Genomic DNA, 18,981 nt, shown 5'->3' with positions numbered 1-18,981 from the left:
TGCAGGGTCTATGTTTGTGGCACATCTGTCCCTAAACATTGAAAAAAAATAAATTAAAAAATCAGCAGCCAATTGCTAAACAGGTTTATAATGAAAATGTCAATTAGGAATGGAATAAGAGTAAATTTTAGCTCCTTTCCATTCCTCAATTGATGCTAATATTCATTTTCTGTTCTCCAGTAGATCCATTGGTGCTTGGGCTTTTCTCTGCTTCTGGCACCAGCAAAGTGTCAGCAGAGGTCATCTGTCACTGCTGTGAACACGCTGCAGCACTCGGGTACTGTGGGACCTGCTCTGCAGTGGGATGCCCTCGATCAAACAGATCCAAAACCTTTCTCCAAATATGTAAATATTGAAGAAAACTGGACACAGCAGAGCCAAAGGCCATGATTCACCAGCTACCATAAGTAACTGATCCCCACTAACAGACTTCTTTTCACAGGGAGGCTGCCTCAGCTGACACGTATTTACAGTATCATCTTCTGTGAACATTTAAAAACATTCTTAACGACTTTGTCACTGATGAACTATTTAATGTCTGGAGATTGCTGATTACCTGTTATTTCTTCATTCTCAACCACAAGATTGCCACTACTCTCTCTTGTGACACTGTCATATGATGGAGGAAGGGATACTGAGGACAAAGTTTCAGACTTGTTAGGACTCCTACCATAGTTTGCAGCCATCATAGATGCAATAAGCCCCTCATTCTCTGGAGCAGCCTCTCCCAGAGTGTCAGCACTGCAAGTTCTGCGGTGGTACAGGTAAGAAGCCTGTTTTAAGGAGCGTAGGAGCAGGTGACTCCTGTAGGCACGTTGGATGACTGTGGCACAGGCTTCCTCCTGTCTGTGCCTGAGCGTGGTGGATATTGGCTCATAGGACTGTTTTGATGGGTTGGCAGCCATGAACTTCTCCTCCATTTGTACTTTTAGAGTATCCAACTCCCCAGAATCTCCCAACACTCTCTTGGTAAAAGCAAACAAGATATCCAAGCAGTGTATCTTGTCCCCACTGACCAGAGGCAGGTCCATGGCTGTGAGTTCAACTTTGTTTGGTTTTGGTACACGTAAAGGTTCAGCCAGAGCATCTGCGAAATCTGAAAGCGCAGAGAAAGTTATAAATTGAGTTGCCTCAGGATCAAACTTCTCCCAGATTTCATAAAAGATGTCAAAGTCATCTTCCCCTAAAGGCTCTGTACTTTCCTCAGTAGCAACATTGAAGTTCTCCAGAATAACAGCTATATACATGTTTACAACAATGAGAAATGATATAATGATGTAACTTACAAAATATATAATACCCGTGGCAGGTTTACCACATTCACCTACAGTACCATGTATGCTTGGATCACAGTATGGTGGCCCAGTGTTTAAAATAGGACTGAGAAGAAGATCCCAGCCAGCTGATGTGGTGATTTGGAAGAGACAGAGCATGCTGTTAGCGAAGGTTTGGAAGTTGAACATGTCATCAATGCCATCGTCCATCTTCACATAGGCAAAGTTAGCCATGCCAAAAATGGCATAGATGAACATGACCAAGAAAAGCAAGAGGCCAATGTTGAACAGAGCGGGCAGGGACATCATTAAGGCAAAAAGCAGAGTCCGAATTCCTTTGGCAGCCCGGATGAGTCTCAGTATTCGTCCAATCCGAGCCAAGCGAATGACCCTGAAGAGTGTGGGTGGTAAGATATGCTCAAATGCTTTGCCGATGCTAGAAAGCAGTAGGGCTAAAATGGAAAGGATAACAACTGGTTAGAACATCACATTTCTGCTTAAGTGGTAAGTGGGATGGAATGACAATATCTCCACAGTTGGAAAATATCTGAGGTGTGCGTGCTAAGACCCTGCCAGAACAACCTTTAGCAGCAGTTGAGTTGAAAATATAGTTGTAGAAATCAGCAATTGAGAACTACATTTCTCAGCCATCAGAAGATCCTTTGCTCTAAGGACTGCAAGCACCTTTCTATGCACAACTTAAAATATCTGCATCAGTTGACGCTTGATGACTGATGGTTTTCTTTGACACTGATTGCATGAATACATCAGCAGGTGCAGGTTATGTTCTTACCTTCTATATTTGACTCCCAATACTGACACTATACAGTTGAACTAAGAAAACAAGATGTAATACAATGTCATGGTCATCATTTAGATAATATAGGCAAGATATGTATAAGCAAACACAGTGATGAACACAGAAGTTGTGTGTGCCACTCTACAATGGCTTTTAATTCATTCCAGGACCTAGCTACACATGGATGTTATTTTTTTTCCTTGTTTGATTGAAAAAAATTACATCTAGTAGCACTAGAAGAGATTTGGCTTTTCTAGGTTTACCTGTTTTGGGTACATTTTTCTGGATTCCTCCTCAGGAACTTAATTTCTCAAGAAAGAGCCATAGTCTTACTGGAATTTTGCTTACCCAAAACATAAGTCATACCAAAGAAACAATTTTTTTTTTTCTTTCCCTAGATGCCTTCTGCTATTTGGCAGTACTGGCCTTAGGAATAAGTTAAATTGGCAGAAAGGTCAAATTGGCAAAAGAGCTCTTTTTCTTATTTGTCTATTGCAATTCCTTCAAATAAAAGCTAACACATTTTTGGTCATCTTTTCTGTGCTGTTTAACAGTATGAACCTTTGTTTTCAGTCAACAATGCCTGAGTTGGCAGAAACTGAATTCTATAGTCTATAATTTAATTCCAGTCTTCCTATTCTCTATATATTTCAGTTGTCTGCCACAAACAAACATGAAAAAACCCAACAATTTGATCTACTTGAAGATTTCCTAGTTGGCATTAAGTCTGTGTCAATGGAATTATCACATAATGTGATACTGCTATGGTGGGTTTTTCATTCTGTCTTTCAGACTAGGGAGAAAAAACAACCTAAAGAACCATTATGAAAGATTTAATGTAAGAGTTGTCTTTTATATATATATGTATATGTAAAGAATAGGGGATGAGTGGGATTGGTTATTTTTTTCCTTAAGACTTTTCGTTATGACTTACATTTTAATGTCCATTTGAAGTTGATAAATTTTACCTATTTTTTTTCCGTAAGTAGTAATAATTGATTCAGTAAAGAATTTGCCAAACAATTTTACTTACCAACAAGTGACATAATAACAACCACTAAATCAAATATGTTCCAGGCATTTGAGAAATAGTATTGCCTCAGAGCCACCAATTTCAGGACACACTCTGCAGTAAAGATGACAACGAAGAGTATATTGATTTTGTTCAGGACATTCGTCTTCGTTTCACTTTGCTCATAGGTTTCCACCATCATCATGATCATGTTAAGGCAGATGAGAACCATGATGACAACATCAAAGGTTTGGCATGTTACAATGTCAAAAAGGAACCCTTGGTATCTGTTCTAGAGGAAAAAAAAAATATATCTGACATCAGTTATGGAAGTAGGGAGTACTCATCTGTGCGTGTTTCCAACAGCTTCAGGTTTTATGTCGCAAAGTCACTCAACTACAGTGAAGTCAGGAGAGATTTGAGAGAGGCAGAACATAAAAATGACATTAAAATTCCCTTCTCATCCCGAAGTTTAATCAGTTCCAAGGTGAATGTAAAACCTAACAATATTTATGCAGAGAACTTAATAAATATTTAACCTGTAAAATAATTCAGTCAACTTTTTGGTGTGGAATTGACTTTAGAGCACCGTGTGAGCATCAATGTAAAGACAGTATAAATAATTTACATGCAATATATGAACACATGCACTTTTCAGTGAATTAAATTGCACTTTTGCAGTACATTTTCCTTTTGAAGAACACTGTCTTACCAGTGGTCTCGGAATGGGTTTTTGAGGTTTCTTGGATCCCAACTTTTTCATTGCATTGTAGTATTTTTTCTGTTCTTCTGTCATAAAGATATCTTCCCCACCTAAGTATACAAAGAAATGTCACTGTTATTTGGTGAGAAAGCGGCACTATTGTAGTTGCAAAGTCTAAAATTCAAAACACAACCAATATACTTATCTTTTTCTTTTGTTGATTGAAGTTGTCAATAATAACACCAACAAAGAGGTTCAGGGTAAAGAAAGATCCAAAGACGATGAAGACCACAAAGTAGAGATACATATACAGATTGTGCTCCATTTCTGGCTGGTCATCTTTCTGAAAGAATAAGAAGCAACTTGAAAAATAACCAATAACAACATGGGCCTAATTCAAAACAATCTTCATATTGCTGGTCCTCTCACAAATTGATTCCAGGAGGAACTACGATTTATAATCTTACTGCTAACTCTGATAAAATTGGTATGGTTTAAAACTACCTATAGTGCATAATGCCAAATTTTACTCATTTATGACAGTTTTGAAAGGGGACAAAGCTAACAATCATACTGTGACTACTAGATGAATCAGAATTCTAGGACCTTATAGGACCATTATTGCTCAGATGCTGACTACTACCCTGTTTGAATTCAATTTGAACTTTATGAAATGATGCACCAAGCAAAACACCTGAGACGTAACTAACCAGAAAATACATCTGGAAATAATAGTGCTACAAAGTGTTTATGCTATGAAAACTTGTTAACTTGACTTCTTTTACAATGTTTGTTTATGTAATTTCTGGCTAAAGCATTGTAGAACACAAAAATTTCATTATTATTGAATATATTTCCACTGAAAAAATTGTAGAGCATGACCTAGTCTTTGATTAACAGTAAATTAGGTTTACTTTCATTTATTTTCTATTTTCACAGAAACTGATTGTTGTGGATTTTGTTCTGTTTTCTTTTCAAACCTGACCTAAATTTCCACCACTTGCAATTGATTGAGGTCCTAATAAAATCAGTAGAAACAGTTACTGAATTAAATATTCTTGACATAATTTTCACAAACATTTCAGAAGCACCAGTTCAGCTCCTTCCAATAAGAACAGGAGTTGTAAATTGCTCAGCACTTGAAAAATCAAGCAAACTATTTAGAAGTCAATTTCCAAGCTCTTGCCATTAAAAATCTTGTCCTAGTTATGTTGTTGGTTTTTTTTCTTTCTTAGCCAAAACTTCTGTGATGGTTATTGTGAATAAAAACAAAATCAGAAGAAAAATAAATTTTCATATTGAAGCACAAAGAAAAAAAAAACATTGAAACACAGCCAAAAACATTTTAATATACGGTTACTTTTAAAATTCTTTAATTCCTTTGAACTCATGATGAAATTAAAAAAAGCCTCTTCATTTCAAATTCTTTGCTTCCAAAGACATATCACTTTGTTGTGTGTAACACTGGATGATACCTTTGATAAGACAACAAACATGTCTGGCAATATAAAAGGTAGGCAAAATAGTGCTATTGATGTCTCAGAATGTATTTCAAATGGCTGCTTAGCCACAATAGTTTGATTCTTGAGGAAGTTTGGGTTTATGTTTTGAAGTGGACTTTAAACCATGTCAGTGTAAAACATTCAGGTTTACTCCAAGCTTGAGATTCATAAAAGATGTTTAAAGGTGGCTGGCAAGAAACTCAGCTCCCCTCTAGCTGATGGACATCCAGTTATTAGCAGAGTAAACGTAGCATAAAGTGGTGCTCAGCTGAACAATATAAATATCCAAGGTGAGCTGAAATGTTCTCTAGATCCCTCTGAGCATATCAATTAGATCTCCATTTACCACACAGGGCAGTTGGAGAGGAACTTACACGGAAACTTTATACTAGAGGAACAACATGGTTGGATCTGAGCTGAAACCCTGCCCCCATTACAACAGAGGAGCTTTAGGATTCTATGATTCGTTTGCAGATTAAATGTTTACATCAGCTGATAATAAATAATTACTGGAAAGATTTAGCACAGACAACCAGCAGTCGTAGAAGTGCAAAACTAATAATGCATTTGCAGGAAGCAGTGGCATTAACAAAAAACATGATTTGAGTACAATGACTGACCTCTCGTGAATCTACTGCTGCATACATGATGTCCATCCAACCTTTGAATGTTGCCTAGAGTGAGAGATTATGAAAAGTGTGTTGAACTTTGACCACAAAAGTCTTCACATAATTTGCAATATCCAAATGATGCTGACTGGAGCACGAGCTTTTGTTATGATCACACACAAAGAGCACCGAGGTCAGGCCACTGCTTTATGTGGGGCATTCTCAGCCTCATTAGGAGATGAAAGCTGGCAAGGGTGGGACAGAACATGGTGTTCTAGAATGCTGACAGAGCAAACCTTCATTAGCATGGTACTAAAGGCCTTGCAGCCCTCATTGCTGAACAAATCCATATTTCAACGGAACAGGTCGATATTTGCCCCAGATTTTCTTCTGAGATTGACTCCATTTCTCAGGATCGTGAACCTGCTGGAGGCTGAAACAGCCATTGCCCACCAGATGCTTACTTTGTCATCTGCAAAATCACAGCAGGGTCTCATTTGTCCCCCTTTTCCCATTTGTGTGCCTGAACAGCCAGTTACATGGAAAGGGCAATCTGTGTTATATTTCACTCTTTGCATCACCCACAGAGATAAATTAGGAGATGGCAGAAGGTCAAGCCCATCTGACATGGTGCTTGCTACTGAGGGCAAGCAGCACTTACCACCTGAAGAAGAGCCAGGTAGCCAGAGCCAACATTATCAAAGTTGACTTTGACATTGACCCAGAATATTTTCCCCGTGTTATTGTAATTCTCACAGTCTGATTTGTTTTTGATCATGTCGTTTAATTTGGAATCTTCTTCTGTCAGGTTGACACATTTCCCAAACTTCCCAGCAAAGAGGTTCACTCCCATGATGCTAAAGATGAGCCAGAAGATGAGGCAGACAAGCAGAACATTCATGATGGAAGGGATGGCTCCCAGGAGGGCATTGACAACCACCTTAGATGAAATGGGAGAGGAAAAAACGTGCTTCAAAAAAGATGGGCTCAGGTATCAATGATAAGCAGTCAGTCGTCTCTGCAAACAAAAACTGATGTTTGCCATGTCAATACTAGTCACAGCTGGCAGGGGTATCTTGAACAGTGTCCATAGTACCTCTTAGGCTTTAAAATGGACAATTGACACTTTTTGGTTTGCTGTGAGCCCCTACTACGTAAGTATGCTAAAATGTGAGTCCATCCTCTTTTTTTTTTACTTTCCCTTGGTTCTGGAGTGGGGATAGTCCATTGGCTTCTTTGTTTTAAACTTTAATAAGATTAAATTTTTGAAGTATTCATCCATAAGCACTAGTGCAAAGGACTGTATTACTAAGACTGTCAAAAGTAGTTTTTAAAAGGACCAGTAATAACTCTCCACTAGAATTTTGTTGCATCTATTATTTTTAGTGGATTGGGATTATGTTTGGGATCTATAATCATGGGCTAGGTACTTTTTCTGTGCTAGGTGCTGTACAACCACAGAAAATGTCCATGTAGATTTTAAAAGCAAGCTAGGATATGACAGATTGCTTTATAAAATGGGACAGTATAAGGAAATTATGAGAATATATATTTGAGTTTCACAGTGAAGGCAGTGAACTCAGCTGTCAGGCAGCAAAGAACAACTTGAGGGACCAGCAGAAAAATTAAAAAGCTTTGTGAAGGTTTTGGAGACCATGTCACACACATTCTGCATAGCAAGACAGAAAGTATGATGTAATCTGTTTCAAAATTGACTCCAGACACGGAAATCTTGATACTTTCTGTTAATTAATTTAATGCCATTTCTCTCTGTCTTTACAGTGACATGATTGCAAGAAAAAAGATTTCAGTCTCACTTCCAGAAAATATCCAAAAGTAATCTATGTCTCAGTTGCCTTGAGTCTGCATTCCATTGCATGGATTGGGCTGAAAGGCACCTTAAAGATCATCTTGTTCCACCCCTCTGCCATGGGCAGGGACACCTTCCACTAGCCCAGGTTGCTCCAAGCCCTGTCCAACCTGGCCTTGGACACTTCCAGGGATGGGGCGGCCACAGCTTCTCTGGGCAACCTGTCCCAGGGCCCCACAGGGAACAACTGCTTCCTATAATCTATTTTAAATCTCTGAGTTTAAAACCATTCCCTATATACGTGCGTGACAGTGATGCCATATGTATTTCTATCATCTGTTTTCATGTGCCAGAGCACATTCTGTAGACCAGACTTTTGCCCAAAATACCATTGTGGTTGTCCTACTGTTTCCCATTGCAGTGTACAGATATGTTTTATCATATGACAATGGGAATCCCTCTCTGCATTTGCGCAGTGGTAGATCTGTAAGCAAATGTAATTAATGTCCAGCAGCATCACATTGTTCCAGGTGCTCCTTTGATGGAAAAAAAACCCCATCAAATATTCTACAGACTAGCACTCTTGATTTGTGAAACAAGTCTATTTGAAACAATAATTTGAGCAGAGCACCTTCTAATAGTCTTAAGTGTTTGTAAATCAATCCAGTAAAAACTTGCAGAAGGGAAGTGACTCTTTCCTCTAAGTTAGCTTTCCATCAGACTTCAGAAATGAGAATAGTGCTCATAGTTCTTATTCTCTACTTGATTTTGGCCTATCTTGGTAAGATAGGAACACAAGAATGACTAAGCAGCAATGGAACAAAATTCCATCTAGGCTAGTTTTAGTTTCAACAGGACTTAGGATCCATCACTCCAGGAAAGTGCATAAGGAACATCCAAGTACAGAAGAGCACAAGCCTCTTTAAAAATTCATTTTACAGTTCCTATATGGAACTCAGGGTAGACATGTGAGCTTCATAAAGACACAGCCATGAGTAACAAACCTGTTATGTTTGTTATCTGAAAAGCTCTGAAGTCTAACTTTTAATCAGTCTTACCCTCATTCCCTCAAATCGTGACAATGCTCTTAAGGGTCTCAGAGCTCGGAGAGTCCTAAGAGATTTCATTGGGCCAAACGAGCTGCCAAAGAGATTTATCAAAGAGACCTGAGTGGGAAGACAAAAGAAAATATTAGCAATGTCCTGTCATCTGTTTCCTTTATTTTCAATTTAAAAAAAACCAAAACAACAAACAAAACCAAATCTCCCCGCAGTTTCCATGCTTGGAGTGCAATATCCCGACACCATCCCTACAGGAAGTAAGAGTACTGTCTGAAATTTACATCCAGAAAATAATCAGGCACCAAAAGCAAAACTTACATCTACAATAAGAAAGTCCAGCCAGCACCAGGCATTGGTGAAATACTTCTTGAAGCCATAAGCCACCCATTTCAGAAGCATCTCCAGAACAAAGATGAAAGTGAACATTTTGTCAAGAAATGCCAGTATCATTTGAATTCTGCCTCTCTTCTGTAAATGGATGTCTTCAAATGCCTTAAATCATAATATATAGACAAATGGTAGAAGTCAGAAATGAACCTTATAAAATCAAAGTCAAGCAACATTAAGACCTCTTTATCATTCAATATGTTTCAACACAGGTCTAAACACCATGTGTTACTCATATGTCAGCTGATAAAAGTATAATTCTCCATGCCCCTTCTCTTTCTTTTTCTCTGTATAGTACAGCCCTGTGGATGCACCCATCATGCACAATGAAAGCCTGGGACAGTATATACTTTTAGAAATTTAATAAGAAATTTATATGTTTAAGAGAATACTTTTTTCCCCCAAGTATTAAGAATCACTTGTTTGTTTTAATGGTATAAAAACTCCTTAATATTTCACAAATGTGACATAACTTCCTGAGAAAAATCCAATATACAGCCAGAATAGAAACAGTTTATGAGATTTATGTATTTTTAGCTTTGCTCATGCTCTCTTATAATTTTTAATAATATGAATAATAGATTTGCAATAATTAAAATAGTGAATGACTGCTGTTGAAGCCTCTTCTGTTTTCTCCTTATGAATTCAAAAATATTCACTTCATTTGTTACTAAAAACGTCTCTGATTAAAACCAGAAATCCTTCTAAATAGATACACGAGACTGTGCTGAAATGCACGAAATGTGAAACACTTACCAGGGCTCCACTGCTCAGAAGAATCATGAATATGATAAAGGATTCAAACCAAGAGTGTTCGACAATCTGGTAGCAGGTTTTCCTCAGGTTCCACCATGTTTCTCCTCCAAAGTTTGCAGCACTACCCACACAACAACGAAAGTGTCGAGCACAACCTGAAAGTGAGAGACAGCAATGAGCATGTGGAAGGAATGTACATGAATGTGAAGGGTTGCTCAAGAAAACTTCTGTCAACAGCCACAGTAACTGCATCGTTGTTTGTTGTTTTCCCTGGTTTTCCATGAAAAGAAAAAAATTAGGAGATGTAGTTTAACTTGCCTTGTAGCTCCTACTTATACATCCATAAAGTAGGTGGAGCCCCTTTGGACAACTTTCCATTATTTCAAGATATTTCTGAGACACTGGACAGGCTCTCACTGATCTGATGTTTGGGTACACAAAACTTCAGGGCCACGGGAAGAGTCTTGATGTTAAAAAAAGCCCCTCTCACTTTCTGCACACTGTTCGGAAAGCAGAGATGAGATGCCCCAGAACAAAAAGGCTTGGAAACAGAGGGGGAAACAGTTGTCTTCAATATTGCAGCCTTATACCATGCCTTGAGAGGTCTATTCATCTATTCATTTACTTCCAAATGTATGGAGTGGTTCATTTTATATAATATAACCTGCAAATACATGTTATATTCTAGCTGATACATAGGCTTCATAAAAGGACACCTCTCCTTTCCAGCTCACCAGATTCCTTCTCACAGCAGACAGTGATGCCAGGGCCTCCTAATATTTCCTGATCACCTCTTTACAAAATCCTGGGTTTGATTACTTATTAGTTTTTCCGAGAATCTACTCACTTTCGCTAACTTTTTCCTTTCCGCATTCTCTGCATTAATTTCACTATGGCAAACAACGTCAGTCAGAAGGCTTCTGTCATTTCCAAACACAGTAAAAATAATATATACATGTGTCATATTTATATATAAAATCTTATACACATAGTCTTAACATCACATATATAACTCATTTATATTATAGGCCATAATACACACAAAAAATTCTGATTATTTTTATTTCAATAATCCCCAGTAATGTGGATCTGGAATGTGAGATGAGGCAGGGAATAGCACTTGCACAAGATAAGGACTGTGGGGAGGGGTGAAATCTGTGTTAGGTACAGACTTGCTGCACCTTCAGTTGACTTCTCTAGTGGTTTGGCCACTGCAGGCACATTCCAACTGGGAACCTCAGAGGACAAAACAAGGCATTTCACATTTCTTCTCTGGAGCAGGGCAAGAAAATAAAGAATCTTTATTTCTTTTTTTTTTTTTCTAACAGGCATGATATTATGAAAGCTACATAGGAAGAAATCATAAAAGTGCTGAACACATCCAGTGCAAAGCATGATGTTGTGTGATGATTTGAGAAGAGATTCTCAGTTTATTGAATGATCTTTAAGGACTCTTCCAACCCAAACCATTATTATCCCTGTGGCCACTGCCAGGTGAGACCTGATCACATACACTTCTCTTACATTAAACCCCCAGAGTGACTCGGTTGCTGTCCAACAAAGTGAAATTCATCACTCCTCACTATAACAATCCCATTTTTTGGAATGGAATCTATGCCATTGTCCAAGTCCTGTTTGGAAGCAATTTGCTTTAAGGGGAAAGGGTTTTAGTTTTCAGGTCTCTCAATCACTGTGTTGAATAGAAAGGGACAACTATTTAACTACTTTCCAGATAACTAAAATTAACTAAAATTAAATGGGCTCAGCATCATTAGAGAAACATGTTGGGTGTTAATCCTTCTCACTTTTCAGCAGTGAAACCACAGGAATCTTACCTTCTGGAAAACATTGTTCTGGAGTCTTGAAGTCTTCAGAAAATTCTGGAATCTGCCTCAAAACATCCTCAGGATTTGTCAGATCGACTGTGCTGCCTTCAGAAGAGCTGACACTGTCAAACTACCAAACGAAGTAATATCAGATATTGTTTCTTTCTACATTCAGCTTCAAATGAATAAATTCATCCATGAACAAATAAAACTCAGAATGAAAACGTGGCTACGTACTAATATTACAAGTAGTGTTGGTAATGGAATAAACTTTGTGATTTTAAAAGCATATGAGCTTAGAAGTACCAATAGGTGCATCTAAATAGAGGCCAAAGCTTTATAATTACAATATCTATCTACATGAACCAGAGGTAACTGCCTAATCAGCTGGTAAATTGAAAAGCTTTTAGATTGCATATTAGGGCATGGAATCCTCAAAGCAGGATAAACTACTTGGACTGAACCCATGAAATCACAGAAAGATGCATTCAAACAGGAGAATCAGATAAACATATCTGCTATTGTGTCATGCACCGAGCACCCAAGGCAGCATTTATGAAGTAGGAACCCGGAATCATACCCTATATTTTCAGTTATAAAGCTTTTTACCATCCCATTATCTCATATACAACGTTTGATGAGCCAGCAGTTTGTTACAAATTACTTTATGCTTTTTTTCTTTCATGTTTGCATAATGTTGTTTTTTACTTCTTTGAATGTATTCTATATTCCAAATTACTCCAAAAATATTGTAAATTAATAACTACCATCTTCAATGACATAGAGAGAAACTCATTTCAATCATTATATTTCTTGAAACAGTTCCTTAGGACACAGGCAGACTTGATGGAATTTCCCACTTGCAAGCTTATCTCTCTTTTAATACCTTTTTATTTTTTTAAATCCTCCTCTTCTTTTTTTATGGACTCACAATTTAATAAATGGAAAGCAGCAGAGAGAATGTTATAAATTATTTATAATTACTACAAAACAATTTTGCAGCTCAGAGCTGCTTCTGGCACTATTCTCCACTCCAGTAAATCCTTGAACAGGAACATTCCTGTGCTTGACCAGTATTGGAAAGTCAAGTTGAGAAACAATTTCTACCTCTTTTTGTTCTGTTGATGATGGTTCACCCTTCCTGTCTTTTCCTGGGTAAAGCACACTGAATTCCTCAGAGGAAAATCCTGATCCTTTGCTCCAGTTGCCTGAATTTTTCGCTCTTTCTCCCCTTTGCCTCAGGTTATTTTCATCCTGAAAATAATCTGTGGATTAGAAGGAGTTTCTTTCCATTTTTAGGAGGGGGACAAGTCAGAGGGGAAAGAAAGATAAGATATGCATTGCTCTTAAAGTGGGATTCTACAGACAAAAGTCATAATATAGGATCGTTTTGAGTCTGATAGAGAAAGGGAAATTTTTCCCAACAGACATGAAGCAAATTAAGGAATTTTAGTGATCTATTCAGAAGTTAAGTGAGAATATTTGCATAGGAATTAAGATGGAAACTTAAGGTGGGAACTCTTGAGACCAGAATGGCAATTATGGTTAAAATAGAACTGAAAAATCCATAGACCACAAAGAAATAGGGTAATATATGCTGTGATATCAGAAATATGACCTTAGTAGAACCACTCCATACTTAATCTTAGTAATTTCTAGTAATTACTACACACAGCGAGGACAAATACCAAGTAAGGACCAGAGCTATAAATTAATGAGTCCATGATCATGTTCTTTATGCAGAATATGTACTTTTGCTCTTTTATGTACATAATACCAAAACAGTTGACATTATTCACATAATTTTTTATATTAAAAAATCCAAGTTCACCAAGGACTGCCACAATTACCTATGGGTTATGTAAGTACCTGTGTGCACCATAGCATTGGTTAGGAATTGCTGCAGCACACTCAAAAATTTATGCTCTTTATTTTAAGAACATGAAAGAATCTTGATTTTTGAGAGGCTCCAAGTGGTGATTTACCCTCGGTCTAAATATTTGTACTTTTGTTTCTAGTTCAAAATTTTGTAACTCTCTGGAAAAGGATTAACATATCCCACCCTCTTCTGCTAGAGACCGTCGTCTACCATGTGTGCATCCCTCTTTCTCTGTATAGATATATATACACAGTTCTACTGTTCCAACACAAATATAGAAATTCCTTACCTGTTTGCTGTATTCTGTGTCCGTAAATGAGCTCAGTTCATCATCATCCTCAAAACCCTCACTTGTGTTCTCCTCCTCAGCAATAGGGACACAAACGACTATGTTGGGATTGTTAACAAAATCTTTCTCAGTCCATTTATTGTTGTAATTCTCTTTACGGTTTTTTATTTCTTCACACCTGAGTCGAAGTGAGTTCTGTGCAGTCAATTTGATTTTCTTACTGTGTGCTTTCTTTAAATACCTGAGCTTTGCACAACAGGTGTCCCACGTCTTGCTCTTGACAAAGTGAAATCCCTTGTGGATCCGAGCAAAGGCAATCCGGAGATTGTTCATCTCTCCATCATCCTCTGTTGTCTGGAGACTGTCAGCACTGAAGGAACTCAGCAGTAGGGCAATGAAAAGGTTGAGAACCTGAAAGTCGTTAATTAAAAAATTAAAATTCTGGAGAGTAGAATTCAGATTTCTGAATTCTAACTTTGAAGAACACAGATACTACCAAAGTTCAGTTATACTGAGCAAATCAAAACAAGGTCACAAGGAAATGACAATGACAGATCACACTGTGTTTGATGAAATCAAATTCTCTTCCAGAAATGTCAGTTCCCATGCCCCTCTTTCCCAAAAGAGTTATTTAACATACAAGAGAAAACAGATCTGTGCATGCCAAATGCATTATGTGGTCAAAGCAACTTTTCAAAGGTTAAAATAGTAACACAGACTATTGTTATGGCTTGTCAGTTTAAAAACTGTTTCTTCATTCTTCAAATTCGAATTAAATCAAGCCTCTGTGGAGTTACTTAAAAATTATGTGGGATCCAGCTCAGGCCCAGAAGTTCCATCAAATCTGCCACACTATCACAAAAATCAAAACCAAGAGAAGCTTGAAGAGACGTTTCCTTCCCATTTTTGAGTACACTTAAAGAAAAGAATTTATAAACTTCAGTTTGTTTTATGTTTGTTTGGTTTTAAGGGAATGTAAGAATTTAATTTTTTTCCCTAATGTTTCAGTTTGGAATGGGATCCATGTACTTTAATTTTTATCATGTCAGAGTTGGTAGATAGCACCCCTGAGTCACCCAAAGACCACAAGCAGTGGAGGGTATTAGCCCTTCAGAGATCAGTTCATCATATCTGTCTTAGTTATAGACCTTAGGCTGGAATAAATTTCATTCATAAATTTCATACCTTTCTGTTCCCTGGGACAAAAAAGACAGCCTACACAAAGAGTGCAGGCTAAACACTTCATTGTTTCACAGTTAGCGTTACATGGTATGAATATTGCTCATTTCATCACTGATATCAATCCTTGCAGTGTGGAACAGGTGGGATATTAAACCCAGATATTTGGGATTCAGCCACAGAACAGATATTTCCCATAAAGAGTTGCCTAAAATTAATTATTTTCAGCAATTTTTTTTCTAATTAAGAGAATTTTGGTATATGAATGATACTGAGAAGGACATGAAAAACAAAGCTGCTACAATAAGGTATTTATGATTTGGACATTAAGAAATGACAGAATAGGACCAGGAAGGCAGGCTGTCCCTCATGCCCCAGCACAGTGTGTGAGGCTGTGTAGGTTTGCCATAGCACAATCTAGCTCTTGGGTATAAATGTGCTTGGAAGTGACTAAGAAAATCCTGATTTCAGTGGTAGGAGTGTAGATTCTGCCATTTGCTGATAAAGAATTCAAGACTTGCATGAGCTCTTACTAAAAAAAAAATTAAAATTGATTTACAGAGGGGCTTAAGCACTTGGCTTAATTAATTCAAGCAGGTAAGCCATAAGCCTCACTGATTATTTACATCCAAATCCCAAGATGTGAAAAACACATTATAGCCTGTATTATATTTACTGCAAAGATATTCCTCCTCACATTGCCACATGAAAAGGTCAAGTGATGCTGTGTGCAAAGCACACAAAATGGGAAAATATAGACAATGGCTCAAAGGTGAAAGGCAAAGGAGGCTTTTGCAGACTACAACACACAGGTAACTTTTACACCTGTGTTTAGGGAATCTACCTTTTGTTGACAAAACAGCAGCTACGTAGATTCTACCATAGGCAGGATGAAGAGAAGAAAATATTGGAAAACTTACCACTAAATTTCCTATCACCATGACCAGCAGAAAGACAAAAAGACACAGTGGTGCTTCAGCAACCACCATGCAGCCCCACATGGTCTCAATCCATTCTCCACACAAAATTCGGAAAACGACGAGGAATGAATGGAAAACGTCCATCATGTGCCAACGTGGCTTGCAATCTTCGCTTATTCTAGTGCAGTTGAGCCTATAACTTTTCCCAAAAAGTTGCACCCCTACTATGGCAAAAATGAAAATGATGATTCCCAGGACGAGGGTCAGATTACTCAGCGCTCCCAGGGAGTTACAAATTATTTTGATTAGAGTGTTTAAAGTTGGCCAGGACTTTGCCAGTTTGAAGACCCTTAGCTGTGTAGCAACATAAAACATAGTGTTAGACATTGGTAGAGATAACCCACCATTACACCGTGCAAATCCTGCAACGACCAAATTACAGGTATTCTGAAATATTCTAGCAGTGCAATATTTGTGGCAAATGTGACATTAATATTTCTAAAAAGCACTTATAAATTTTTTTTTCTACTGCGCAACAATGCAAACATAAATTAATTACCCCATAAAGGACCAGGCACACTCGAGTCCCTAATAAGTGTTTGGCCCACACAGGCAGGTGTCCATACAATGCTCTTGATGTAGAATATGGTGCCTAACTTACATGTAACACAAAGGACTAAAAGTTGGGGGTCTGGCTGCTGTAGCACTATGAGTCTGTCTTTTGGTAAAGCAATTTAAATCCGTCCATGGTACATGATATGAATACCTTAATATCCTTTCACATCTGTCTTTAAGTATTAGGGTTTTTTTATTAATACTCTTGACACTCTTTTCCTAAATTTTTATGCTTGTTTTAATATTTTTACAACAGTTTTATAACACATCCACTCTGGAATACCTTTTCATTTGAGTATTTCTTAGTATATTCAAAATAAGTGCATATATATCCTTAAACTCTGACTCTAACATCACAAGGAGTTTAAGAGCATGTTTCTTATTCTTAATGGCAAGAGAGAAAAAAAATTAATTGAAAAAAAGTAAAATTCTTGTGTCCTAACTGCAGACAACAGAAAGTGTTCTCTATTAAATACACAAAATTAAGTGTCATACAAGTGAGCAAGTGTGAAGCATTACCAGTCTGAAGGATCGTAAAACCGACAGGGTTCCTCCTCTTCGCCTTTCCCTCCGGTTTTTGCTTCTGGGCAAACTCAGTTCAATTAAACTCAATGTGACAATTACACTGTCAAAAATATTCCAGGGCTGCTGAAAATAATAATAGGGATCTAGAGCGATGATTTTTAAGATCATTTCTGCCGTGAAGATTCCTGTAAAAACCTGTGACAAAGAAACAGCAGCATCAGCCTAAAAGTAGCCACGACTTTATCTTATCTTTAGTTTATTTTTCCCTCAAATAATATTCATGGATGGGTTAATAAAACCCATTTTTATGAAGTCCTAATGTGCTTTTAAGTAAAAGGGGAGGGTTGTTTTCTGCCTTCTTGGGATCATGTCAAAGTGCATAAATACAAAAACAAAATCAAGGAATTGTCTATATTAGAAACAAAGCTTATAAATGCAGAGTTTGCTAATTTTTACTGTTGCTCTTTATGTCTCAAGGGAAAACAACCATCAATCAATTAATTAATCCTATAAAATGTTGCATAGCTGAAAAATTACTTACCAAGTTGCCTACTTTAAGCATGAATTTAAAAGTATCTGACATATTATTGTGCTCCAGTGCCATGAACAGAGTGTTCATCACAATGCAAACAGTGATAGCGAGATCAAAAAAAGGATCCTTTATGAAAGCAGCCACTTTTTTCTTGATTCTCAACCAAAGTGGACAACAGTCCCAAATCAGATACTTTAAAGCAAGATTCTTTAGGCGTGGTGGGCATCTCTGCTGAGCTTCTTCATGTTCTAAATGCAAAAGAAAACCCCACCATCATTAAATAGTTACCACTGAGCAAGATGGTGAAATAACAACTTCAAGCATTCAAAAGACCAGAGAAGAAGAAGTAAACCTCTCAACTCTCACAGAGCCCAAAGCTTCCCTGCACTTTCTGGCATTCATTTAATCATTACATCAGCTGATAAATGTGAAGATAAATATTCAGAGAAAATAGGATTCCAAATGCATTCATGAGCACTTCCTTCAAAAGCCTTTGGAAGGGATTTTATTTGTCTTAGACTCAGACTGGTACTACAATCATCTGACTAAATGCAGACTTTTGTGATGCAGAAGCTTCTCACTCTCTTGTAGGTCAGTAGCGTGGCTACAGCACTTCCCACCTTGTCCTCATGGAGATGTCTGGGACATCAGCTGTGTCACACCCAACAACACTTTGTCTCCTTTGACTCTCGAGGGAGTTTTGAGAGTCTATGGCAGACAAAAGAATCCTGACTGTAAGTGAGGCAAATCCAAGCTATGGTGCCTGAAATTTGGCTTTAGGCCACTTCTGTAGGAAAGGTCACACCATTTTCCACACCTCTCCATTTTCCATAAATAAAACTTGGGACAGAAGCTGTTCTGTCTTTGTCACTTGCATCTTTTTGATCAAATATAAGTCTCATAGCCTTTCCTTCTTCATCATCAGTATTAACAAAGTCCTTCAAAACACTTTTGACCCTTAAGTCTTTTGCAAATTCATTGAAAAACTGGAGCTGACTTAATGCAAGCCCAGTAGGAATTAGTAATCTGGTTTTGAAGGACCTGAAAACTTTTCAGATATCAAATGAACTGGATTTGACTGATATACTTTTCTTAGTTTGACCTGTCCTTTTTTCTTCCCTCTGTTTAGTTTTCATTTCTTCTCTAGGCTCAAGTTCCAGATTCTACCCTACCCTGCTTATTCCAGTTTGGTCCTTTACTCAGCCTTCACTCCAGGTCTAGCTCATCTTCCATTCTCCTGCATCACTTGACTTTTTCTTTATGAATACATTGTGGATCCAGCAGAACTGGTGTTTAGGTCCCAG

The 18,981-nt window shown here is 37.7% G+C and overlaps 1 protein-coding gene across 1 annotated transcript in view; it reads right to left on the bottom strand.

Annotated features, from left to right (window-relative positions):
* Nucleotides 1-527: 527 nt before the first annotated feature.
* The window catches only part of LOC108502992 (sodium channel protein type 5 subunit alpha-like), a 33,532-nt gene continuing 15,078 nt past the window's right edge, over nt 528-18,981 (bottom strand). The window contains exons 13-26 of the mRNA XM_017826504.1: nt 17,687-17,925; nt 17,140-17,340; nt 16,006-16,359; nt 13,907-14,317; nt 11,748-11,868; nt 9,913-10,067; nt 9,079-9,261; nt 8,767-8,874; nt 6,560-6,838; nt 5,911-5,964; nt 3,990-4,131; nt 3,798-3,898; nt 3,107-3,377; nt 528-1,726 (exon numbers count right to left, since the gene is read on the bottom strand). Coding sequence (XP_017681993.1) covers nt 528-1,726; nt 3,107-3,377; nt 3,798-3,898; nt 3,990-4,131; nt 5,911-5,964; nt 6,560-6,838; nt 8,767-8,874; nt 9,079-9,261; nt 9,913-10,067; nt 11,748-11,868; nt 13,907-14,317; nt 16,006-16,359; nt 17,140-17,340; nt 17,687-17,925 — 3,818 coding nt within the window. The remainder of the gene's footprint in view (nt 1,727-3,106; nt 3,378-3,797; nt 3,899-3,989; nt 4,132-5,910; nt 5,965-6,559; nt 6,839-8,766; nt 8,875-9,078; nt 9,262-9,912; nt 10,068-11,747; nt 11,869-13,906; nt 14,318-16,005; nt 16,360-17,139; nt 17,341-17,686; nt 17,926-18,981) is intronic.

The sequence above is a fragment of the Lepidothrix coronata genome, unplaced genomic scaffold, assembly GCF_001604755.1.
Source record: "Lepidothrix coronata isolate B3197 unplaced genomic scaffold, Lepidothrix_coronata-1.0 Scaffold128, whole genome shotgun sequence".
Taxonomy (NCBI): domain Eukaryota; kingdom Metazoa; phylum Chordata; class Aves; order Passeriformes; family Pipridae; genus Lepidothrix; species Lepidothrix coronata.
This window is presented reverse-complemented; position numbering and strand designations above follow the sequence as displayed.